This window comes from Phoca vitulina, unplaced genomic scaffold (assembly GCF_004348235.1).
Source record: "Phoca vitulina isolate PV1807 unplaced genomic scaffold, GSC_HSeal_1.0 scaffold1, whole genome shotgun sequence".
NCBI lineage: Eukaryota > Metazoa > Chordata > Mammalia > Carnivora > Phocidae > Phoca > Phoca vitulina.
Window position 1 is genome coordinate 20,848,685 of NW_022589704.1, and position 27,312 is coordinate 20,875,996.

General features: G+C 44.6%; 1 protein-coding gene and 1 long non-coding RNA gene across 2 annotated transcripts in view; one reads left to right on the top strand and one right to left on the bottom strand.

Moving 5' to 3' along the window:
* Positions 1 to 9,984: 9,984 nt before the first annotated feature.
* LOC116631411 lies at positions 9,985 to 24,547 on the bottom strand. Its single transcript, XR_004299171.1, has 3 exons — positions 24,507 to 24,547; positions 23,234 to 23,440; positions 9,985 to 10,156 (listed from the first exon to the last, which is right to left on the bottom strand). It is a non-coding gene; the product is annotated as an uncharacterized LOC116631411 (long non-coding RNA).
* Positions 24,030 to 27,312, top strand: part of MARCHF4 (membrane associated ring-CH-type finger 4) — a 110,269-nt gene continuing 106,986 nt past the window's right edge. Inside the window, exon 1 of the mRNA XM_032402536.1 lies at positions 24,030 to 26,774. Coding sequence (XP_032258427.1) covers positions 26,250 to 26,774 — 525 coding nt within the window. The 5' untranslated portion in view covers positions 24,030 to 26,249. The remainder of the gene's footprint in view (positions 26,775 to 27,312) is intronic.

Genomic DNA, 27,312 nt, shown 5'->3' on the forward strand with positions numbered 1-27,312 from the left:
AAAATGTGGTTAATTAAATGAAATATGTTTAAAAGAGTTTCAGTGTGACAGGCTAGTTTCTGGAATGACAGACATAATCTTTGGGGGTCCTTTGAACAAATCTGAAGCAGTAAGGGAGGGCCAGGAGTCCCTTGGTTGGGGGTGTTATGTGGGCTTTGATTTAATTTGACATCTCAGTCTCTCCACTACAGTTTAAGTTCGGGGGAGGGTAGTATCAATATTAACTAATCCAATCCCTCATGAACAAACTCAAAGTCTAAATCTTTAGCTAACACTTTATCAATACCATGTTCTAATTCCATATGAGGCTTTGAAAGCATGCTGCTGAATGATAATTGCTGTAAAGCAGATTTTAGTCACCGGGACTTACACAGAATAATTGCACAGATGAAATAGGGGGTTTATTAAACAGTGCGTTTAACTGATTGCAACTGCAGATCTTCACAGTGCCTGGAACGATGGGCACCCCCAACACTCCTCCTGCCGCTGCCCTGGGTAGCAAGGGTGTAAGGAACACTACGTACGCAAAATGGTCCGTGGGTCATCCCCCCACCCCCCAAGGCCAGATAGGGCTTTGGGGAACCTGAGTGCCGAGGTGTGTGTTAGATAAAATACTTGACCCTAGAGATTCAAAAACCCTACGGCTAAGTCAGCTTCCAGGACAGTCCAGACCCCAAAGAAGAATCCGTTCCTCACGGCTCTGTGATTAGATGGAGTATGTTTGAGACCTGACGAGGAAGGGAGGCCCCGAAGCTGGTCCCCGGCATGTGTAGGGTGGGTTTCTTCAGCCCATCTGGCACCTCTTTCTCCAGGTCCTCCTCCTCTCAGTCTAAATTTCCTCTGGCCCCCAGACCTCACCCAAGCTGTGTATGCTCTTGGGTGATCAGCAAGTCATTTAGGGAAAAGCCTTTTAATTAAGAGGAGAGCAGCAGATTATTAAATCAGACATTTATTACCCTGCCATCTGGCCAGAACTCCTCCCGGCCCCTCTTTTCCTCCAAGCCTGCACGGGCATAAGAAGGGACAGAGGGAATGAACAGAGAGAAAGCCTGTCTCTGCCTGAACTTGGAAAAGACCACCCAGCCCTTCCTGAAAGCGGTGAGGGTTCTCGGAGGATTTCTCGGGGTCTTTTCCCGCACTGTGGAAACTGGGTCTGTTTCCTCACCTGTAAAATGGGGATAATAATGCCTGTGTCGATGCTCGTGAGATGCGTGGCCCACTGACCGGCAGGGTGGAGGCACCTAGGGAGACGTAAGTTGACTCTAGAGCCAGTGCAGTAAGAGTTTTGTTCTGAAGGTGGGCGGTGATGATGGGGGGCAGCTGTGGTGGTGGCAGGGGGGCAAGAGGGCGACAACAAAGTGTTTCTTCCCACGTAAGCCCCTTCTGTTGTGACCCACAGGGGCATTCCTTGGCCCCCTGAGTGAATGTCAGGGAGCTCGGGAAATGCATGCTCACCTCTTGTCCAGACCCCCTCCAAACCTGGATGTCAGGACGTTACCCTAAGGGAAATGAAGCTGGAGACTTCTGTGTCTGGCTTGGGCATAACGAGGAGCTGACAGACACTAACAGAGAGGCCAGCACCGGAAGACGATGAAACAGACATGAAAGGTAAAATCACCGCAGTGGGACAGCTATGAATGGAGGCTAACGCAGGTGTGCGTGTTTGGAGACTCAGTTACCACAAGCAGCATGGCCGCCAGTGATGTGACTTTGCAAAACGCTGGACAACTCCTGGGAAAGCACTGAGCCCAGTGAAGCCCAATCTTTCTATAATTTGCCTAGCAGTCCCATTCTTAGTGTATGCCGAGCATATATGAAAAACCATTTTAAAAAGTCCTTCCGTTCACATGTAAAACATCACATTTTAAAGATCAGATGAGGGGCTCCTGGGTGGCTCAGTGGGTTAAGCGTCTGCTTTCGGCTCAGGTCATGATCCCGGGGTCCTGGGATCGAGCCCCGCATCGGGCTCCCTGCTCAACGGGAAGCCTGCTTCTCCCTCTCCCACTCCCCCTGCTTGTGTTCCCTCTCTCGCTGACTCTTTCTGTCAAATAAATAAATAAAATCTTAAAAAAAATAAAAAAAATAAAGATCGGATGATTATAAATTTCCAACTCTATAAACGTGTTGGTGGGACATGGGGAAGTGGTGTGGAGCGTGGGGTCCGGCACGCGCAGGATTGTCTCACAGATTGCAGAAGTTCAGGCTGCGCCTGTGTAGCCACCTATCTGCGCCCATCCCCTCCGTGCCAGGAGCGAGACCCCTACCCAGGACTGAGCCAGCCCCAAACATGCCACACTCTTCCAAAGTGCCCTCTGAGCTAGACTAAAAATTAGAGTGTGAGTCAAACTAATTAAACGCAAAATGTGAATCAAGGTAAATAAAAGGTAAAAAAAAATGGAACGAAAACAGAGACGTTTTAAATGTAAAAAGAACACCTTGAGATAATCAAGAAACTTTTGAACTGGATACTAGGATGAAAGAATTGCTGTTCATTTTGCTCAGTATAATAATGAAATAATTACTCATTATTGAATAATGAAATATGAAATTGAATATTGAAATATTGAAAAATGAAATAATTTCATGTCAGAATACTGACAAATGTGCATGCAATAATACAAAAAAGCAAATCACTCCTGGGTTAAAATCTCAATAGTGACCATCGGAGTACAGTATGTCTATGAGCTTTATAGAAAATATTTCTTGGGGTGTCACGCTTCTCTGGGAACTTCCTCCATACAACACCAAGCTAAGCCCTCAGTTGGGGACCTTGTATCACTTGCCTCCACCCCTCCAGCCCAACAGGTGATTGGTCCAGGTGGGGGTGGGGCCCACTTGACCCAGTTCAAGCCCATCAGATCCCCTTTCCCAGGAACTTGGCATTTTGAACTGAGAGATGAGGAGTCTTGGGTGTGGGAGATGAATTACATTAAAAGCGACTCCTCGTGAAAAGTCATATCCTTCCCCCAAATTCCATTTCTTTGTGCTCAAGCCAGCTTAACGTTGATGTCTGTTAAAGATTCTTTCATTCTGGGGACAAATGACAATCAGGAGGAGATTAGCAGATTGAAGATCAAATACCATAGATTAGGTCCCTTGGAAGTTAGAACTTGGAGAATTACTAGCTTCTTCAATTTAGTTATGTTTAGATAACCCCTGTAAAGGGTATTGGGTTGAACTTGGCAAATCATCTGTCTTTGCGTATATTCGAAATGATCATTTAAAGAGAATAGCTGTGGTAGCCAGCCTCCAAAAGGGCTGCTTGGTATTCACATTCTTGTTTGAGTCCCCTCCCTTATTAAATAGGGCTGATCTGTGTCACCAGTACCGTATTGCAAATACTGGGTGTGGAATGGGACTTCTTAGGCCGGGTCAGAGAAGACACTGAGGCTGTCACCTTGTCTGTCTTGGGTCACTCCCTGGGGTTGAGGGGGCGGGAGACCAGTCTGAAGAGGTCTCTGTGCTGAGCAGCCTCCTGGCATGCGGCTACCTCAGGCACTTTGCAGACACTCAGTGACCTGTTCTCTCACCTCTTTCAAGGTTTGGTTCAAAAACTCACCTTCTCAGTGAAACCTTCCCTGATCACTTTATTTAAAATTAAAAGTCTTTCTCTCACCTGGCAATGCCCTCCCTCTCCCCTGCGTTATTTTTTCCATAACCCTTATCACCATTTATATTTTACTTCTCCATCTTCCTTATCTTTAGCTCCATAAGGATAAGGATTTTTGTGGGTTTGTTCATTGCATCCTTAGGGTCTAGAAGCTTTTCAGTAACTATATTAAGTGAATGAATAAATGATTTAATCTAGTTAATTTAAAAATGAAACATATTATATGGGTTCCTCATAGAAAAATTAGAAACTATAATAAGCCTTCAGAATGAAATAAGAACCATCATCTGGAAATACCCAGTGCTGACATTTCTGACATTATGGATCCATGCTGACTGTTCTCTTCCATGCTCTCTGAGTTGTAAGCAGTGGAAATCCACTTCAGCTGGCCCCAACACAGGAATATTGATCAAAGGTGGCCATGGACTCCAGAGAAATCTACAGGGCACAAAGTGTCTCTGGGCCTCAAGGGAACTAAACTCCAACAGACACCAAAGTTGCCCTCTCTGCCTCCGAGGGGCCTGACGACCTCCCTCCCAGGGCATCTCTGCTTCATCTGTCCACCTGCTTCAATCTCCTGTCTCCGAAGACCACTCTTCTTTGCTCACTTATTAGTTCACATGTGGTCCTCATGCCTGTTCTGGGGCCTCAATGATTTCTCAATCTCACTGGCTCCATCTTTCATTGTCCTAATTCCAAATCCAGGAAGACCGCCAGCTTAGGCCAGGAAACTTCATCCAGTAGACTGGGTCACAAATCTGTATTAGTTTGCGAAGGCAGTCATAACAAAGTACCATATGCTAGGGGTGTAATCAACAGAAATTCCTAGTCTCTTAGTTCTGCAGGCCCGAAGTCCAAGATCAAGATTACAGTAGGGTCGGTTCCTTCTGGGGGCTTGCATGGAGGATTTGTACCATGCCTCTTCCCTAATGTCTCCTGGTTTGCTGGGATCTTTGGCATTCCTTGGCTTCTGCTGTATCACCACAATCTCCACTTCATTCTCTCATGGCACTCCCCTTGTGGGTATGTGTTTGTATCCAACTTTCCCCTTTCCATAAGGACACAGTCATAGTGGATTAGGATCCACCTTAATGACTTCAACTTAACTTGGTCATCTACAAAGATTCTATTTCCAAATAAGGTCACATTCACAGATACTTGATGCTAGGATTTTGATATCTTTTGAGGAAACACAGTTCAACCCATGACCATCATATGGAAAGAGTAGATTTGTACCTTCAAGTGGCTGTAGTGGAAGCAATGACATTTATCTGGTACCAAAGTTGTTTTCTATGTAAATATATATCTTTTTCTTGCAAAAATGGGATAATACTGCATGTTTTTCCTTTAACAATGGATTTTGAAAATGTCCTCCTGTCAGTAGCATATTTTACCTTGTTTTCAATGGTGGCATTGTATTACACTATACAAACATATCATAATTTATTTAAGCAAACTCTTATTGTTAGATTTCTTCCCATTTTTTGTTAGTCTGTACAATACTGCAGTGAATATCTTTGTCTCTAAGTCTTTGTGCACACCGATAATTATTTCCTTTGGATAAATTGCTGGAAACAGAATTAGTGGTTCAAAGAATATGACATTTTAAAAGCTTTTGATATATTTTATTTCCAGGAAGTTTGTTGAGAATGTCTGTCTCCCCATCATCTTAGCCAGTATCCAGATGAGTACTTCTGGTCAGCCAAAGTCAACAAGATTATAAAATATCTTATAATGGTTTTAATCTATTTTTTGGACTGAGATTGAAGTGTTTCCGCGTATTTATTGATCATGTGCATTTCTTATTTGGGGAAATTTTCTGTTTATTTACTTTCCCTACTTTTCTATTGACTTTATTTGTTCTTATTTATTTGTATTAATTTTCTACCTTAGAAACATTAGCCTATTCTATGTTGTAGCAATTTTTTTTTAATGACTTGAGTTTTATTTTCAGTCTTGTTTATAACGCTTTTGAAATACAAAAGGTTGAACGCTATCAAAATTTGCGTCACTGGTTTCTTTCAATCCTCTTATGCTTAGTTTCCCTATCCATGGTCGTGGGGGGAGGGCAGACAATCATGTATATTTCTTTTTTTTTTTTTCCTTCTAGTGGTTTCTATTTTTACATTAACAGTGTTGATCTGTATGCTCTCATTACCTCTGGTAGATTGAATATGGCTGCAAATCCTTCATTACTCTTATCTCTGAGAAGTGGAGTCTAATTCTTCTTCTCTTGAATCTGGCTTTAGTGACTTGATTGACCAATAGAATATGGTAGAACTAATGTCCTGGGAATTCTGACGCAAGGTTATACCCTTGTTGCACTGGCTTATAAAATCCCCAGTCTCCATGTAAGAAGTCTGACTACCTTAAAAGCCACCTTGCTGGAGAGTTTATGTGTAAGCACTTGACCATTCCAGCTGAGCCCAGAATTCTAGCCATTTGCACCAGGGCAAACTCATTATCACCAAATAACCTCTGTCAACACTAAATGGAGCAAAAGAACCACCCAGCCAAACCCTGCCCAAGTTCTGGACCCATAAACCCATGAGATAGAACATAGAGGGTTTCTGTTTTAAGCCACTACATTGTAGGGTAGTTTGTTATGCAAGAGTAGATAACCGGAACATTACCTCTTACCAGCAGTAGTGTTACAGAGGCTGTGAGATGCAGGAAAAAGCACTAGAGTTGCAGGGAAATGAGAATCAAGAGCTTCAGCAAGGGTATTTTCATCCATTGGTAATGACTGATGATATCAAAAGTAGCAAGGTTTATAGGTGACATGTACTCTGAGGCAGAAAAAAAGGGCTAATCAATCCCAACTCGAGCATATTTTGAGAAAAAAGCTTTTCTTAAATAATTAAAATCCGTGGAGCATTTTTAATGTACCATACACAGTGCTAAGTTCTTGACACAGATTTTTTTTCATTTATTCCCCAGTGGACTCACCCTGTGAGTAGCTGCCGTTATTGTCCCCATTTTATAGACGAGGCAATGAGGCTTCAAGAGTTTCAATAATGTGCCTATGGTCAAAGAGCTGGAACTAGGATTTGAATCCTTCTGTGTGAGCCTGCATGCTTGGCCACAGGGCTAACCTCATTTCCAGGGTGAGGCTCTGATATCAACTTGCAGAAAGTTCCCCTTTGCTAAGGGACAGATCTGGACACCAGATCCTATCAGATCCTCCTCCCCACCGGATCCTACCATATAGATGTTCCTAAGTCTGCAAAATCAGAGGGTTGAATCAGATATTCCCCAACCTTTTTTCCAGATCTTACAAACCGGTGGTTCCTAAAATCAAGCCACGGGCCTGGCAACGTGGACAATGCAAAGGGAATCGAGTGGTGTGCTCCCTCTGTGGCCCGGGATTCAGAGTGCCTTTTCCTACCCAGGGTCCTCTGTTTCCAGACACCTGGAGGGATGTGGTAAAGTCACTTAGGCAGGAAGGGCCTTCAGGGGAGGGATCATGTCCAGTTCATCCCTATATTCCTAGAGCCTAACAAAATGCAGGGCCCCTCAGGATGTGTTTGAGACTACAAAAGAAAGTTCCTCAAATTACAGTGGCCTGAGCTGAGACCCTAGCCTTCTCAGACCATTCTGAGGGCTTCCCAGAATCCTGCCTTACCCATTGTTCAGGAGCAAGTCCATGAGCCACTGCTTCAGCCACTGACTTCCATGACATTCCTACTGGGTACAGGGGCCCTGCGGCTGCCACTGTTTCTACTTCTCCAGCCACTGCTCTGCTGCTGGGTCCCAGACAGGTGCTAGCTGCTTCCCTCAGCTTCGACAGCATCACTGAAACCACATTATGTATCTTAAGAACTTTCTCTAAGTCCGGGATTAATGAAAGGAAATTGTGAAAACTGAGAATGGTCAAAAACTCTTGCCCCATATCAGGCTCATCCTTTAAATCTGTTTCCTTGCTTGGCCCCTTGTGGGCCTCCATTGACAAAGGGCAGCTGTCCTGCCTGAACGTGTACTCACACCAGAAATATCCTGGGGCTGTTCTTGGCCTTGAGGCACCAGCTGAAGGGGTACCCTGAGGAAAACAGATACGCTTTTTTTCTTCCCAATGGAAGTCCCTTCTCCTTATAGTCTTAGAGCAAACAACTGATTAAAGTCTTGCCAGGACGACTGACAACAGGGAGGATCCATCTGCTTCAAGGGCAAGCCATCCCCCACCCACCCCCATTTCCCCCACCCCCTGCCACCAGGGTGTGTGTGGCCCAGATAAGACAATCACAGAATGGTCTGACATTAATCCATTCCTTCAACTGGGTTCTCTAGTCTTATCCATGTGCACCTTGTAAATTAATGCATGAATTATCTGACCAAACCCAAGGTATCCACCCTGATTCCAACCCATCAGCCCTACACCAAGCATCTTCGTAAGTATTCAGAAAGCTTCCCCTTCACACCAGAGCTTATAAATTCTTAGCACAACTCCAAACCCCGTCAACACTACCCTCCGCTCCTCTGGCCATTGTCTGTTCCCCAAGCCCAAGACAATTAATCACTCTGCTGCCTGCCAGGCCCTTTCTGTCAGCAACCATTCCCTCTGACCCTCCATGTCGATCTCTCTCCCTCGCCCCAGCCTCTGAGAGAGCAGAGTAGAGGCTCACATCTGTCGGAATGGAGTGGACAAAATCAATCAACAGGGTTATGAATCTCTCCCACTGCCCCTCCCTGCCCTCCACCATTTCATCCCTCTACTTCTCAGGAGCATGCCAGGATTTTAAATTTCCTTCTGGGATCGGCCCAAGGGAAGTGATGACAAGAGGAAATGGGAAAGGATTTAGGGGAAAACAAGAACAGCAATAATTGGAGCACCCTGCAGAGCTCTGGAAGGATTCTGATAGCTGGCTGCAGCAGGCGCATGGGAAAGTTCTCCAACTTGGACCCAGGTTCCCATGGGGGAAGAAACCTAAATAGGAATGCAAAGGAGAGGCAGAATATGATACTTTGCTTGTCAGCATCTTTACCTTATTTTTGTTAAAGCCTGCTGCCTAATTTCTTCAAAGCCCTGGTCATATGGCATGAATGAATTGAGTGACTGGTGTCTCAGTAGGAACCAAAATTGTAAAGTAGGCCAGTCTCGTCTTCTCTGAGCTCCTGGCAGTATTAGCTCTTTGTGCTAAAAGGAGCAGACACAAGGGCCTCCCTTCCACTCCCAGGAAACCTGCTTTAATGGCGACCTGCTGGGAAACATGCTCCATCCTTTGTCATCTACAACCTTGGAGACTCTAATGGCAGGAATTGTGGGCCTGATAAGAAGGGAGGGTGTCATAGGCAGGTGGGTAGAGGAGATATTTTTAGGCAGCCAGAACCTCGGAGAACCCATCAAATCACAGAGGCCCGCCCACTCCACCTGTGTCAGCTTTAAACTTGGATTGAATTTTTGGTGGCACAAAAGATGCTGTGCCTCCTGCCACTGGGAGGGCCCGTTCTCCCACTCTGCTCTCTCCAGTTATTCCCCCCTTCCAGCATCCATCTGGCTCTGGCTCAGTCTGAAGGAGGGCAGGCAGTTGGACCAGCTTCACCAGATGGGGCTTCTATCCCAGCTGAGGATGAGTGTCCCGGCCGTCCTAGGGCTTCCCAGGGCTGCTGACACAGCTGCTCCAGATACTAGAGCACGTGTTCTCATGGGTGCCGCTGACTGAGAATATTTGGATGCTGGGAGAGTGGTTTCTAGCACTTCAGGAAAGCCCAGCCAAGTCCCCAGTCTCTGCAGGGACCGTTCCTGAAAATGAGACCCAAAATCTGGTAGGTGAAGTGAGGGAGAATGAATAGGGGTAAGAAGAGTCAGGACATGTGGCTTCTGGTCCTGGCTCTGCCACTTAGGGACTGTGTGACCTTGGTTATCATTCCCTCTCCTTGACCCTCAGTTTCTTCCTGTGCAAAAGTGAAAAAGTCAGATAGGATGTATCTAAGTTTACTTTTAACTCTTTCCTTCTATGGATCCAGCATCACTCAATTTGATCAAATAGCTACACGGATCATCTAGGCAAAATCTAGAATGAGTCAGTGGAATTTGAAATTGGGAGAAGTTGTCCATATTTGAGGGCCATACTTTGCTTAATTTTATTAATATTTTGGGCAGGAGTATTTTTATACTTGGGAAGGTGGGCTGGGGAAGTTGGAAAGTACCTTATTCCACTTTACTTCCTGGTATATACACAGCCGAAAGGTTCAGATTAATTTGGGTGGACTGATATCTTAAATACTCACATCTCTTGTTTACTCTGAGGTGACTTTCTGATGTTAGAGGCTCTATTCTTCTTCCATCTGTATCAGTTAGATCATTTTTTATTGCAAGGGACAGAAAACCCAACTCAAATGGACTAAACCAAGCAAGGAAAATGTATTGTCTCACATGTCTGAACCATTGTCACTAAAATACATTTCTTCTCTCCTCTCAGCTCTGTATCGTCTGTATTTTCTCAAGTCTCAGGTAGGATCTCCCTTTGTGATCACAAGAGAACATCTAGAAACTCTCAGGGTCACATACATCCATATTAAAGTCTTCGTTGGCTGGGATAATTTGAGCTGCAGACAACAGAAAATATGATTCAAGTTAGCTTAATCAATGAGGAAAATCTTCCCCTTACACAACAAGAAATCCAAAGATGTAGTGAGATCCAGATTGTTTAAGTGCCTCGATAATGTCATCAAGGAGCCAAGTTTGTCTACTCCTTTATTTTCAGTATCAATTTTTCTCTCAGAACGGCCCCCCACATGGTCACACAATGGCTGTTGGAATTCCAAGTGTCATATCCAGACATTGCAATGCACAGCAAAAGAAGTAAAACTACCTCTTCCTCCAGCTTTTTCTTCAGAAAAAGGAAATGTTCCCAGAATCTCCTAGAAGACTTCTCATATCTTATGGGACAGAATTGTTCCACTTGCTCGTTTTTCAACCAACCACTGACAAGTGGGATACAATTATCATGTTAGCTTAGACCAGTGGTTTTCAACCAGGGAAGATGTTGTCTCACAGAGACAATATCCAGACACTTTTGGGCATGTAGTGGGCATCTAGTAGGTAGAGGACAGGGATGATGCTAAGCATCCTACAGTGCACAGGACACAGCCCTCACAGCAAAGAACTATCTGGTTCAACATGTCAGTATTGCTGAGATTGAAAAACCTTGGCTTAGAGTGGAATGGTTAGTGAAGAGTCAACCACAATGTCTTCTACAGTGTTCTATCTGGAAACAACAGTTTTTGTCCCAACATTTCTAAGAAAATCTCACTATCATGTCCATCCCTGAACCAATTACTGTGTACAGGAGGATGAAGTGGAATGAAGGAATGATTGGTTTAAGCCTAGGTCAGGTTCTCCACCTCTGAGCCAGGTTGAGTCAACCCTACCTGAAGCTGAGAGTGGGGGAAGAAAGGGTGATACTGCAGACAGAGCTGGGGATGGTAATCAAGAGGAGGTGAATAGATGCTGGGCAGCAAAAACAACAGATGCCCACCACCCACCTCCTCCCATCAAGAGACTACAGAGGCAAGAACTGTGTTTGCACTTGGACTCAAAATAGCAGCAGCAGCAGTGGAAGGTCAATGGGACTGTCTAGGAAGACTCTGGACTGGTGCCAGTAAATTCTTCATTGCACACGGTAGGTAGACATCCTATGGCTTTAATCACCTCCGTTCAGGCAGCACTTTTCACCTAAGGAGATGCTCAGTCAGCCTGGCAAAGTGTAAGCAGGAGAGGCAGAGAAGGGGGAGGGAATGGAGGAGGTGGTAGCTAAGAAGTGTTCATAGAGAGGGAGAGTTGGGGCACAGGTGTGCTGTGTGTCCCCAACCTCAGATGATTTCTCTGCCCTGGAACTGAGCTCTATGGACTGCATCACCCAGGCCCCTTTGTCCTCTGGTTTATGGTTGGGTTTGGTCAATGGTTGGCATCACCAGAAGATGAAAGGGAGGGAGGAGAGATTCAGACATTTATTCCTCCTGATTCTTCCTTGCTGTCATGGTTCTTACAGTGGCTACATTCCATTATGACCAGTGCTTCTGTTGAGTCATTCTTCTTTCATGATGCTTCTTTCATCTAGACTCCATCATACCATTCCCTCCCTTTGCTCCTTCAGGCCTAAAGGTGGCATGTTAACTCCTGGAGGTTACCTTCTTGAGTGACTCAACACTCCGTATTGGTTCCCTTATTCCTAACTACACGTCTGTATATAGTACCTTCAATAGAAAGTCTCTGAGTGTGTTGTCTGGTTCCTCTAAGAATCCTGACTCAGACAATAGGCAGATAGCAGAAAATATGGAAAGAGCCCAGATGTCCATCGACAGAAGAATGGATAAAGAAGATATGGTACACACACACACACACACACACACACACACACACACATATACACAATGGAATATTACTCAGCCATCAAAAAGAATGAAATCTTGCCACTTGCAATGATGTGGATGGAACTAGAGGGTATTATGCTAAGTGAAATAAGTCAGTCAGAGGAAGACAAATACCATATGATTTCACTCATATGTGGAATTTAAGAAACAAAACAGATGAACATAGGGGAAGGGAGGGAAAAATCAAATAAGATAAAAATTGAGAGGGAGGCAAACCATCAGAGATGCTAAACTCTAGGAAACAAACTGAGGGTCAGTGGAGGGGACGTGGCAGGGGGGATGGGATAACTGGGGGTGTGGCATTAAGGAGGGCACTTGTTGTAATGAGCACTGGGTGTTATATGCAACTGATGAATCACTAAATTCTACCTGTGAAACTAATAAAAATATAGGCAGGTGGCAGGTGCAGGATCCACTGAGCCACACCGTCATACAAGGTATGACATGCCTCGATCACACCCAATGTTCTATAAGTCTAAAGGATAGTCACTCACACTTGTTCTTTAGGACCTAGCCTTCTTGGGAAGCCTAATAGTTAAAATTATGGATGTGAGGGTTATTATCCCTCTCTGCTTTTAGTCCCTGCCAACATTTGTACCCTATTGCCTAAGTAAGTAGAAAGTGTGCTGACAATGCTATATTTGATAATGCTACCTACCATTTCTTGAACACTTATAAGATGCCAGGTGCTGTACCAAGCACCTTATATGTTTTACCTCATTTAATTTGCACAACAAACTTATGGGTTAGATACTATTATTTCTCTTGTTTTATAGCTGAGAGAACTGAGGCTCAGACAGTTAAGTAACAAGATGAAACAGCTGATAACTATGGTCATTAATACCAGTACTCATCAATATTTCTGATTCTCTTCCCTTCCCTGGATACATAGAAAGCTATATTTCCCATCTTTCTTTGCAATTGGGGAAGATCTTGTGACTAGTGTTCTCAATGGGTTGTGACTGCAAGTGACAAGGTACTTCTGGGCTGACATATTTCAGAGCTGGCATGCGACCTTCAATCATCATTCCTCTGCTTCTGCAGTCATGGTAGCATGTGTTGAGAAGGGATGCCGTAAGATTAAAGTAGCCTGCACTGCTGAGCACTACATGAAGGGAGCTGCTCTGTGGAGGCACTCAGACCTGCACTGACTTGGTGGAAAGGCAAAATAAACTCTCATTGTGTTAAGAAACTGGAAATGTGGTGCTATTTGTTACTGCAGCATAACCTACCCTGTGCTGACTGAAACAGTGGAGGAGCTGGGATCAAATACAAGTCTTTCTGAGCCAAAAGGCAGTGTCTTTAACCACTGAGCAAATTGCTTCTCTCTGCCTCTTTATCCAAGAAGACTTTTTAGAAGTTGTCACCCTGGAAAGATGAGAGAAAGGGGACATGAGAAAGGAATGTGATACTTATGAACCCTCTTACTAGAAGAATAAAAGAGTTAGGAAAGAGATTAGGAGAAAATCATGCTTATCTTTCCTTTGGTCATTATATATAAAAAAAATAGTAAAAAAAAAAGGGGGATTCTTTGGAATAAATTTTTATAAGTAGGGCCTCTGGCATTTTTGCATATGGCCAGGGAATTAATTGTAGCTGCTCCTCATTGGAAATAATTTTGCAGCCCATCTCTAGGGAAGCATAAATGGGAATGCTCTCTGCTTTGGAAGAGAAGCTCCAAGCTATAGCCCTTCTGCCTGCAAGTGAGATAGAACCTCCATTCTGGTCACTGTCTCCCTGTGTGGCTTTTCTCCTTCTTAGTTCAATAAAGACAATTTGTTGGTTTAAGACTGTTTATTAATGTCAACCGCCTTCTCCTTTCAGCCTTCTTTTACCTGCCATCCCCAAATCCCAAGATTGACAGGCTATGACTTTGTTTTGGAAAGAACCCAGGTAATGAGGCCAGTGTCCCCATATCTAAAGGCACTTTGTGTAAAAAATCACAGTCTCCCAAGGTTACTAGAAAACCTGAGTTTAAAGGGATTACTTTGGAAACCAAGATGTTAAAATGACCTTGCTTTCTCCACTGAAGAAGATAATTCTATTGTGGGGGAAAAGGACTGTCGAGGAAGGTGGCACCAATTGCCCACATATTCATATACCTATGGATGAGAACATGGACCACCCAGTCTTACCCATATTCCCAAACATGTGTATATGGGTCCCCAAACTGGGAACAGCTATGAGAGGATTTGCTAATTAGCATCATGCTTACACATTTATTGTCAACTATAATTACTTGTTTATTAGAGCAGAGGCTTCCCTGTTTATTACAGTCATTATGGTTTGTCAGTAAGAGATAATGTGCTTGAATTTCACAAGTATGTATGAATTGCACAAATCTTGCCAGTCCTAGCTAGGACCAACTCTCAATGAAAATGTTCAGAGAAGATAATTCTCAAGGAGGCACGCAATTTTATTTCAGCTAATAAAAAGTTATCCTGTCCAACAGAACTGCAAATTGTCTCCTAAACAAGGAGTTTGCAGCAAGCTCCCTCCTACTTAGCAGTAATCTATATTTCTGGTCTGTTGTATTAATGCTAGGCACTGTGCTTGGCGCTTACTTGATATGTGTGTTCTTATCCATTCTCATCACACCCTCTAAGGGAGGGATCCATGGTCCCATTTTCTAGATAAGGAAACTAAGGCTCAGAGAGGTGACATGACTTGCCCTGAGAGACATGCCTAGAAGCAGCATCCAGGCCTTTCTTACTACAAAGCCCATGTCTTGTTCATTCTACACACACACGCTGCTCACGCACATGTTCCCCATATAAGTGAACTGGAAGAGAATGTTAGCCAAGGTAGTTTTTCTGGGGCACATAACTGCAGGGGTGTATATAAAGGGGAATTGCTGGGTGACAGGCCTGTGAGATAGAGTCTCAAGATTAGAAAAGCAGAGCCGAGGTGTTACAGCGTGTTAGTGTAGGGGAGCTGGTGATGGGAGGAGGTTGTGTTGTTTTGCTGAGGATGTTAGAAAACATGATGCCCAGCTGGAAAATTGGAAGACCAAAATTTATTCATTTGGCTGTTATGGATGGGGTGGGACAATCAGGACATTAAAAATCATTAGTTAGGTTTCTGATTATATTTAAACCTTTTTGTTTTTGCAGATGCTTTTGGTGGTGGGAGGGGCAGAAATTGCAGCATGTAGAGAGTGCCACGCATTGAGTGGCCTCTGGCTGTGTCAGCACAAGGAGTTAGAGGTCACTACAACCATAAGGAAAATAGCCAACTGTTACTGAGAGTTCACTATGTGCCAGACACCATGTTAAGTGTTTTACATTAATTTTCTCATTTAATCTTTATATCACGCTGCAAGGTTGTTTCTATTTTGTGTACAGATGAGGAAACAGGCACAGAAGGGTTGAGTAAGATAGCCAAGGTCACACAACCAGGAGCTATCAAATTCAAGACACAGTGTCCCACCTTATCTGCACTAACAGAATTCTGAGACATGCCCATACACTATACTCATTATTAACCTGATTCCAGTGTGTGAGAATGCATCCTGGACTTCAAGAGGCAAATTTGTGTTTTCTTACTTTCTTATATTGAGGTATTTACTTATACACAGTAAAGTGCACAAATCTTAAGTGGATAGCTTAACGGATTTTTACACAATTAAATACTCATGTAACAGCTCTCTATATTCATAGCTATATCTAATCTAAAAAGGTAGAGATGATAAATACTGCAGGAAGTGAAGGTATAATTTTAAAATTTCCAGTTAATATTGTTTAGAATATAGCAATATAGCATGCACATGAATGGCATTACATACATCTTCTTGGTATAGTTTATAGAGCTCAGGTTTTTCCTATTTTGGAGGATATATGAATCCAGACACTCGGGATGTACGAGGTGCAAGTTGGCATAAATCAGGATACTAAGGGGCTTTCTTTGGTTTTTATTAACTCTGTTTCACATCTCATGCACAGATAAACTTTTGTGCTCTCCACATAGGGGAGACGACATATCCTGTGAATTCCCCAGGACAAAGAGGGTATATAAATTCAAGGTTTTATTATTGCATGTATGTATCTAAAAATCAATATTTCTATCTGTCTGGCTATCGATCTACATGTGCACATCAGACAGCCATTTAAAATAGGCTCTTTTTAAAGCCATGTTGCATTAAGTGAGTTCTCTGTTAAAATGGGTTATATATAGCACATGGCTAAAGTTTGCAGGGTATGGGTATCATTGTACATGTGTGAACTGGGCGGGGGGAGTTCATGGTATAAATACAGATTATATTTCTGTTCAGGATTACATATGTACGTGTACATCTCAGGTTCCTATAATTCTATGCATAGTCACATGTCACTGGAATAAGACAATATGTTCCCAAAGAGGGTTGGTTGGTCAAGGGCTTTGTCCCCACAAAGGACAAAAGCCCTCATGTTCTGGGACCAGGTGCGGGGTGGACACATCAAAGGCACATCCAGTGGAGCTTGGGGAATCGTCAGCTGAGACTACTTCTTTCTTTGTCCAAGGATGACTCTGAGCAGGCAACTGCCTCTCAGCACAATTGAGAAGAAGATTCTGTCTTTCATGTCCACTGCCTCTTGCAGGCTTTTTGAATATTTAATAATACAATTTGCCTTCCCAGAAACAGAGTTTGGAGAAGCTTTTGTACTCTCCATGCAGACATTGGTAAAGTAGGTGAGCAGGAGGGCTGTGAGACATGGAACAGGCTGGCCAATCATTCCCCTCCAGGAGTATCCTCAAATTGAAAACCCCAACAGATGGCTCTGAGCTAAGAATGTAGCAGGGAAAGGAGGTTGTGCAGGTGGTTTCAGGCACCAGTCAGGAGGCTTAGAGAGGAAAAGGAAGTGCTGAGCTGGTATCAAGTGACCATGGCACGTGGTGAGAGGGAAACCAGAGACTTACTCTCCACTAACGTATAAGAGCTTGGCTCAAATTCAGGCTACTGCAGTGTATTTCACTGAATGGCGAAGCTGGAATGAACCACATCACTCTTCAGATCCCAAGCTAACATTTTACAGACTGGAAAACTGAGACCCAGAGTACAACTGATCTCTGAAGTCGCACAGCTGATTAGAGGGCAAGCTGTTTATATAACCAAGAGTCTGTTTCCATTCTTGGAATGGTTAGGTTATGCTACAGTAACAAAGAGCACCACATTTCCAGTTTCTTAACAGAGTAAAAGTTTATTTTGCTTTTTTCCACCAAGTCAGTGCAGGTCTGAGTGACTCTGCAGGGCAGCTCCCTTCATGTAGTGCTCAGCAGTGCAGGTTGCTTTAATCTTATGGTATCCCATCTCAACACATGCTACCATGACTGCAGAGGCAGAGGAATGACGATTGAAGATCACATGCCAGCTCTGAAATGTGTCAGCCTGGGAGTACTTTGCCACTTGCAGTCACAACCCATTGAGAACACTAGTCACAAAACCCTCCCCACTTGCAAAGAGAGGTGGGAAATAAAGTTTTCCATGTATCCAGGAAAGGGAAGAGAATCAGAAATATTGGTGACCACTGGAATTAATGACCATAGTCATTTATCAGCTGTTTGATATTGGGCAAGTTGCTTAATTAATTCTCTGAGCTCAGTTTCCTCTTCTATAAAATGGGGAAATGATAATATCTAACCCATATGTTTTTTTGGTGCAGATTAAATGAGATAAAGCATATAAAGTGCTTGACACAGTGTCTGGCATCTTGTAAGTGTTCAAGAAATGGTCAACCTCTAGTTCTTTCCCTACTCAGCTGCCAGAGTGACCTTTTAAAAATAGAAATCTATTACCTAAAATCCTTTAGTGGCTTCCCAGTTCACTTAGAATTAAATGCTATCTCTCTCACCATTGTTACAGTCTCTACATGATATAATTCTTGTTCTCCTCTCCAGTTTCATCTTCCATCACCTTTTCTCATTCCTTAGCCTCCCATTACTTTGGCCTTCTCGCCATTCCCTTAACAAGCTCGAGCTGCCTCGAGCTCTGTGTTTGCTCCTTCTCTAACTGGAACACTGCCTCAGATCTTCACATCATTAGTTCTTCTTCACATCTTAGGTCTAAATTCAAGAAGCCTTCCCTGCCCTCACCATCTATTTCCCTCCTGTCTACACACAGGCTAGTGGTCATTCCCTATCACATTACCCTGTTTAGTTTCTTTATTATTATTATTAATATTACTATTATTGTTATTATTGTTATTTTAAGTAAGCTCCATGCCCATGTGGAGTCCAATGCGGGGCTTGAACTCATGACCTTGAGATCAAGACCTGAGTTGAGATCAAGTCGGATGCTTAACGGACTGAGCTACCCAGGCACCCCATAATCTGTTTAGTTTCTTTCTAGCACTTATCACCATATGAAATTAACTTATTTATTTGCCCACGCTTTGTTCACACAAATGTGAACTTTGTGAGAGCAAAGCCTTCATCTATCTTGCTCCCTATTGTAGCCGCATCACTGAGAATGGTCCAGGACTCCAGTGGTGAACACACAAATCTCTGCTCAGCACTTTTCCATACCATTATGTTGCCTCTTTTTTGATATTGATTTGGAACTTGCTCTTTCCTCACTCATTTCTGGAGAAGAATATCAACTCCTAGCAGGGAAGTGTTCACCCTGCCCATGTAGCGGCTGGTAACTGTAGGGTGGGGGCCTGACTTTGAGCTCTATCTTATAAAGCAGTTTCTCTACAGTGGAACCCAAGTACCACCTGTTTCAGAATTGCCCAAGGAACTAGTAGAAAATACACATCCCAAGTCTATGATTGACAAAGAAGTAAAAAATCTCTGGAGGTGAGAGTTTACTGGGAAATCTGCACCTTTAACAAGCACCACAGGTATCTTAAAGGCATCCTTAGTCTTCAGAGGAGCTCTCTTAGGTTTTAAGTTCAGTCCACCAACTAAGCATACAAAATAATTTTGCTTTTTCCTGGTGAGTTCTCACATTTATACTTGCATTGTCTTGTGAATTATCAAACTCTCTGTCTGAGGTCAGAGTAGAGTGCCTTGGGGCACAGAAAGCATGGGCACAATGACTGATGTTCTCAGTGCCCTTATGTAAGAGTTATCAATTGCTGTGTAAGAAATTACCCCCAAATTTAGTGTGTTTCTCACATTTGGGACACTTTTTTGCTCATTAGAAACTCCTTGAGAAGGATGGGGTAGGGTGACATGAGTCAGGGGCAGAAAAAGAAGAGAAAATTAAAATCCATTTCAGATGATCCCTTATCAGTGGCTCAGTGAAAAGCTTACATAAAGAGGAGCCCGGGCTTTTGGTTAAGGCGAGCCTGTAATAATTGCTCTGGATTCTTGTGATCCACAATTGAAAGAGATCTATTGCTTGGAGTGATCCCTTTGGTGATGGTAGTGATGGTCACAATCCATTTAACAAGGATGTATTGAACACCTACTACATGCCATCACTGACCTAGGCACATGGGATTGAAAAGAACCAAAAAAAAAAAAAAAAAAAAAAAAAAAAAATCCCTGCCCCACGAGCTTAAATTCTAGAAGAGGAAATGGAAGGAAATGATGCTAGCTAGCATCTCCCTTCCTGTCCAAAGCATTTCCTTCTCATGAGTTCTTAGTCATGAGGGGTTTAATCTCCACCAGGTCCTCAGGTTCAGTGAAGGATTCCCAAAACTTTATTTCTTCCAAGGCTTGCAGATGGATATCTACTCAAATACTCATGTATTTCCTAACATGCTGGGAAATGGACTCTTGGTTGAGAGGTAGATGTCTCTGTATGTGTGTTTGGGGTGGGGACTGTGATAGAGACAGAGAGTTTAAAACAACCACATTTATTTTACAGCTTCTGTAGGTCAGGAATTCAGGCACAGCTAAGTTGTGTCCTCTGGCTCAGCTTCTTTCATGAGGCTGCAGTCAAACTTTTGGCCAGGGCTACCCTCATTTCAAGGCTCAACTGGTGAAGGATTCATTTCCAAGCTCACTCATATGGTTGTTGGCTATCTGTGGTTCCTCATGGGCTATTGGACTAAGGGCCTTGGTTCCTTGCTGGCTATTAGCTGGAGGCTATCCTCAGTTCCCTGCCATATAGGGCCTCTCTCAACATGGGAGCTGGTTTCCACCAGAGTGGGCAAGTGAGAAGAGCCAGAGAGAGAGTGAGAGCAAGATGAAAGTCAGTCTTTTGTAATCTGATCTCTGAAGTGATATGCCATCACTTTTGCTGTATTTTATTTACTAGAAGCAAGTCACTAGGTACAAACCCACACTCAAAAGGAGGGGATTATGCAAGAGCTTGACTACCAGGAGATGGGGATCATTGAAAACCCTTTTAGATGCTGCCTATCACCGCCTTAGCCTGAGTTTTAAACAAGGGACACAATATGGCAGACAGATAATAACTGTGTGGGGATTCTATGTGGCACAGAAATTTAATTTAAAAGGCACTGTAGCATCATAAGAAGAGCATAGACTTTAGGTTGAGAGAGGCCTGTCAGCTTTGGTGTTAGAATCTCAGCTTTGGTATTCACCAACTGCATAGTCTTAGGCTTAGTTATTCTGAGCCTCAATTTTCTCACCCCAAAAATGTGGAAAATACCCACCACCTAAAGAGTTTTAAAAATAAAAAAATCACTTGGGTAAGGCACTTATTAAAATGCATTTTCCCAGGTTCTCCTCAAGAAATTCTTATTCAGGAGAACTACGTGGCACCTAAGAATTTCTATTTTTAATAAATGCACAAATATTTCTAAGTATGTATGAAAAAGGTGTGTGGCTCAGTACATGGTAGCTATTAATAATTTGCATAACTTTAATTCTGCAATTATTCTTGAGAAACAATATGTTTGAAGAGATCCAACTGATATTTAGAAAGCAAACTATACTGAAGATCAGAAGATGTAGAAGTTTGAGCTCTTGTCTGACACTTACTTTGCTGTGGGATCTTGGGCACAAAGCCACCTAATCTTTCTGGACCTCTTTTTTTTTTTTTTTTTCTTTCCACCCTCTGCAAAATGTCTTCTAGCCTGAGTACTCTCTGTCTAGATGAAGAAGAAACAATAGCAGTTAGTATGGGACCACTTTAGGACTCCCCTAGTTGGAGAAGCAAGTGCAATGGCCTCCATAATAAGTCTCTTCTGAAATCTTCATCTCCTAATATTTATTCCTGAAGACTATTCCTTGGAGCCTCTTATTCTTCTACCCTTCTAATTCATATGACCCCAACATCTCTGTATGTAATGAGATATATCTGAAAAACAACCTCATTTAAAAGAATAAATCTATTAAGGAGCTGAGAACTTTCTGGCATGAAATGAAAAATATTGATTGCTTCTCACCTGTTAGCAATGAAATCCCATCCAGTTAATTAACCTGCTCAGAGATAAAGTTTATTACTGCCCTTCACCTTCAGCTCCAAATCTTTAAAACCATTAAAACAAGTAACTGGTCGATGAGTAAATCTTCTCCCAGATTGGCATTCAGGGCCTTCTGTGATCTGGCTCCAGCCTACCTTTCAGTCTTGACTTCCAGCTGCTTAATTTCAAGCACCTACTGCTCCAGTCAAATGGAAAAACTAAAGTATTCAGAATCCCTCCTCCAAATTCTACATATTCTAACTCAGTTCATATCTCTCAGAAAGCCAAGAAAAAGGCTTTCTTGGAGCTCTGGCGTCTCCACTTCTCCCCACCTCTCCCAATTGCTGCCAAGCCATAAACATAGTTACCTCCTTATTTTAAACCATCCCCAAATTTTTATACCTTTGTAGCATTTATTATTTTGTACCTCATATGTACATATTTATAGTACTAGAGTCTTGAGGATGCAATTCCAACCAATCCATTTTTTGTGTTGCCATCTTCCAACACAATGCCTTGCCTATGATTGGTGTTCAGTAAATATTTTTTGACTACTTGAATGGAGACTCATTGGTTAACATTTTCTTTACTGTGGCTTTTACTCTTGGGGCTCACAACCATTGTTTCATCAATAGCGTAAGGAGACTCTAACTAAGTGAGGTGCTTTTCAATATTTACATTATATTCAAAACAGAGCCCTCAAGCCTTCCAGTCTTTCTGAAAACAGCCCTGTTGTTGCTCCCTGTCCTTAGTAGCTTTCTGTTTCTAGAAATCTTTTTCCTTTCCGTGGAAGGGTTGGGAAAAACAGTCTTATGGATATCACCCCTTTCTATAACTCTGAATATAGGTTTCATATGGCTCTTCTATCTCCTACCCCAATTTACTTGCACGACACACTTGAAACTGGTATTTTATGAGTATTAGTATTTTACAAGACCCTGAAATTCAATTATAGGTAAAGCAGATATTCAGTCATGTCTGAGAGCACTCACATGAATGTGTTTAGGTTGAAGGGGAGAAATAGAGTAGCTTCACTGAAACGAAAAGGCCCTTCTTTCATTCAGCATTCATTTTCTTGATCACCCACTAGGCTTTAGGCACTATGTTATATGCTAATGATACAAACATAAATACTGGTCCCTGCCTTCAAGGAGCTCTGTGTCTTGTCGAGGGAGATGAATATATGATGAGATCATTATTATAGAGTGTGATTTGCACAATGTCAGAGTCAGGCACAGGGTGATGTGGTGCACAGAGAATTTTCTTTAAGAGCAGATGGATTTTTGTAACAAAGAAATTCTCTTTTGCAGCAGAGTGGGTGTGCTGATATCAGTAATATACATATTATTTTGTAGTTGTTTTTGTAGTTATTTTTGTAGTATCCTCTTCCAGCCACTCACCTTGGGCCAGGTGTCAGCATCCATGGTGGGTGTTGAGGCATGATTCATACAAGCAGCCACCCTGGCTTAATCAAGACCCAGACTTAGGTCCTTGCTCCTTAGAGCTTGTAGGAATAAATCATTCAAGGAGATGGCAGCAAAGGGGTAGTTTTCTTATGATTCATAGGGCAGAACTTCATGTCAGTGATATTTTGGTGCAGAGATTTTGCATGCTTCTCTATGGCTCCAATATTTCTAAAGGCATTACCACAGCTGTGTAGATGACTCATTGGGATAGCTTGCCCAAGTCTATGACCCTGGAGGTGTGTGTGTATTGAGGGGGAGGGAGGTTATGAAGAAAGGCAAGAAAGCAAACCTAAGTTTTAAATGACCAAAGTCTACAACTCTAAGTACTGAGTTATTTGTATAGACCACTTTAAGTTTTCTTTTTCTTGCTCTTCACATTTGGGGAGACCTTACTACTCACTAGAAACTCCTTGACAAGGATGGGGTAGGGTGACATGAGTCAGAAACAGAAATAAAAAAGGAAATTAAAATCCATTTCAAATTACCTCTTGTCAGCAGCTTAGTGAAAGGCTTGGATGGAGGGAGGCTGGAGATATTGGTTAGGAGGAGGCTGTAATATTGCTCTGGGTTCTTATGATTCACAATTGGAAGAGGTCTATAGCTTGGAGTAATGATGACTTTGATGATGGTGATGGTGGTCATATTCCATTCAACAAATATGTATTGAGCACGTACTACATGCCGTCACTGACCTAGGCACATAAGATTAAAATGGATCAAAACAACAACAACAAACAAATCCTGCCCTTTGGAGCTGAATTTCTAGAAGAAACTAGCAAAAATGGTGCTGGCATCCCCCTCCCTCTTTGAAGCGTTTCTTCTCATGAGTTCTTAGTCATGAGGGACTTAATCTCCACCGAGTCCCAGAGTTAGTGAGAAAATCACAAAACTTTATTTTTTCCAAAGCCTGCAGACTGATATCTGCTTACAATGTTTATGAGCAGGGAAACGGACTCTGGTTGAGATGTAGAAGGCTCTGTGTATGCGTGTTGAGAGGGCTGGTGATAATGGACATTGGGAAGAAATTCTACAACCTTACTATCCACACTGATACTTTCCAGCTGGGGGAAAATGTACCCTGAATTGCTCCTTTCCACCCCACTTGCCTTTCTCCCTTTCTTGCTCCCTCCTCCCTTCCTTCCTAAATCCCTCCCTAGCCTCCTTCCTTCCCTTTCCCTTGGTCCCTCCCCATCCCCTTCCCTCGAACAGTTCTCTTCTCCTCTCTCTCTCTCTCTCTCTTTCTCTCTCTCTCCGTAGCCTCTTTTCCTCTTGGCCCCTTTCCCTCCTCCATCCCTCCGCGGCGTCTGCGTCAGGCCCCTACTTGCGTGACGCGCGGGGTCTGGGTGGGAGCTGTCCACTCGCCTGGGGTGCTGAATGCAGCAGCGGCGGCGGCGGCGGCGGCGGCAGCGGCGGAGATAGCTGAGAGCCTTCTCCGCTGCAAGAACCTTGTTTCCATTTCTCGGACGGTCAGCTCACCGCGCCGCCACCTCCCTTCCAGCACCACCCCTTTGGGAACTGAGCCAGGGGGGCAGCAGTCGCGGCGGCGGGTGCTGAGCAACGGCGGAAGACGAGACAACACCTGGCAGCAGCCTGGAATCTGATTTGCTTCCTCTCGCCTTTTATAAGAGATATATTTATATACGGCTTTGAGGAGTCGCGAGGACCAAGCCGGAGCCAACTGCTGGCTGTCTCCCACCTCGGCCACACTGCTTCGTTTCCCCCTCCCCACCTGCAACTGGCACCGCAAACAAGCCTTACCTCGTTGCATCTGCGAGGAGGTAGCAACAGCGAGCCCAACCAGCCGGAGGCAGCGGAGAGGAGGGAGGGGCGTGGGGGGGGTGGCAGAGAGCCGGCCGAGGCCGCCTTTGGTGGGGGTAGCGGGGGCAGAGCTGCCGTGAAGACCCAGCAGCCGCCCTCCTCCACCCCCACCCCTCCAGAAGCACTCTTTCCTGATTATTTGAGAACCGAATTATTATTCTTCCACTAGTTTTATTTCATTTTTTATTGCCCCCCCTCCTCACTCCCCAGCCGCCCCCACCCCTACGCCTGCCTCGCCGCTGGTTGCATGGCAGCGCTGCCCGGGAGCGGGGGCTCAGAGCCGGCCCCCAGGGAAGGAGGAGGAGGAGGAGGATCATGAAGCCGGTAGTCGCGGCCGCGCCGGACGGCGAGCAGCAGCCAGAGGACGAGCCGGAGCAGCCCCCGCCCCGGAGACACCGGGACGCCGACCAGCATTCACTGCTGCCGCCACAGCAGCATCGGCGGCCGCGGGCAGACTCGGAGCAAGAGGAGGAGGGCGATAACGGCCCAGAAGAGGAAGAGGAAGAGAAGGCGAGGCCACTCACCCGCCCGGATCTGCCCTTCTCCCGGCCTTTGCCCCTCGCCCAAAGGGACCTTTGATGGAGCCAAAGGGAAGGGGCCCTGGATTTACAGACTGCCGCAGGGCTGGGCTGGGGGCTGAGATCATGTAACTACTCCTTCCTCCTGTCTCTTCCCACACGCCCCTTTTCTCTACCCCTTCTCTCTGCTCCACTGCCTCCTGTCCCCTATACACACACCTTTCCTCTAGCCAGGATCTTAATGCTCAGGAAGGAAGCGGCTCTGCAAGGGTTAAAGGATCATTTCTTTTTCCCCCTTTCTTTCCCCTTCCTCAGTCCATTATTTTCCCACTTCTGTTCTCCTTAATTGGCTTTACCCTCTTCCATGCAGCCTTTTGGCTGCAGAGGCAAAGCACAAGCCCCTTGCCCAATTTCACCTGCAATCCCTACCCACGCCCCACCCCCCAACCGCTCTCTTAAAAACAACTCTGGTGCTTCTGGGGATTAATTGCCCCAGTTTTCCGCCCAGGAGAATTAAAACTTCTCCCAACATCCTCTCCTCCCCACCGTACCCCCCACCCCCCACAACCAATCTCCAGCTTCCTGAGGAAAACTATCTTTTCTCTCTGCACATACAGTACTCAATTTTTCACTGAGCTGTTTTGCCCTAAGCCCAGCTCAGTCCACTCCAAATTTGATTTATAATCTTCCCCACCCTTTTATACAAAAGAAAAGAGATTTCCCACTGCCTAGGAATTTGAGAAGAACTGAAAATATCTTCTCTTGGGAAACTTTCTGACAACTAGACCTTGATCTCAAGGCCCAAAGAGCCCTTCCTCAACATTCTTTTTTTACCCCCCTTCCCCTGCCATACCCCCAAGTCAAAGGCAAAAAAGGAGACACTCTGAGCAAAGCTAAGGTTGGTGTGGGGCGGGGGGGGGGGGGGCAAGAAAACCCTTTTTGTTGTTGTCGGTCTTTCCAGGGAGAGTTCAGAACCGGTGACTCACAGTTCTCAGTCCTGGGGGCAATTGATTTGCTACTTTGAGGGGGTGTAAGAGGAGCCAGCAAGAAAGCAGATTCCCCCCATAACACAGCTCTGCTGGGGACCCCCCCCAAAACCATTCTCCTATCTTCCTTTGAAAAGACTCCAGCTGCCCCTCCTGGGCTTCCTGCTACCCCTGGGCACATGCTGATGCCCTTGAGCGGGCTGCTCGGGTGGTGGTGGTGCTTCTGTTGTTGCTGTGCCTGGTACCGCTGTGGATCGTGTGCCCCGGCTCCCCAGATGTTGCGCCACCAGGGTCTCCTCAAGTGCCGCTGCCGCATGCTCTTCAATGACCTGAAGGTTTTCCTACTGCGGCGCCCCCCTCCAGCGCCCCTGCCCATGCACGGCGACCCCCAGCCCCCCAGTTTGGCGGCCAACAACAACACCCTTCCGGCTCTGGGTGCCGGGGGGTGGGCAGGCTGGAGGGGCCCTCGAGAAGGGGTGGGCAGGGAGACCACTCCTCTGCCACCTCCACCACCTTTGCCACCTTCTTCTGTGGAAGATGACTGGGGTGGCCCAGCCACCGAGCCACCCACCTCGCTGCTCAGCAGTGCCTCCTCAGATGACTTCTGTAAGGGGAAGGCTGAGGATTGCTACTCACTGGGCAGCAGCCTGGACAGTGGCATGAAGACCCCGCTCTGCCGCATCTGCTTCCAGGGGCCGGAACAGGTGAGACCCTTTTTCCCTTTTCCTGCTGCCTTATGGTGTCTCTAGGTCTTGCACATTACTACTCCCCTGCTTGCCCTGGGGAACCATAGTGCTGTCTCTAGTGTGAGGAATATATGTTTTAAGGGCTCCTCAATGATGTTTCTTGTGGTTAAGTTTGCCCAAAAGGTGTCTGGTAGAGCCTGTTTGGTGACTCAGTTGTACCCCAGTTTTTGAATTTTCCTTCCAATGCTAGTGTCTTCAATTCCATCCAAAAATTCCATAAGCGTCCACAGAATAGAAGATTCAGAAGTCAGAAGTGATAAAATGAAGGAACTTGGTGGTACATTCATGCTTGAAGCCAAGATATCTTTTTATCTGATTTGTTGTTACTGACATTTCCCCCAGCCCATCTTCAGTCCCAGATTCAAACATCTTCCCTCTTCGGAGGGAAATGTGCAGAGATTGTCTCCTCTTTCCCTATTCTCATAGACTGAAACACAACAAGCCTGACCCTATTCTCTTACTTTGAACTACCCCCTACCATATTACACTGACATCC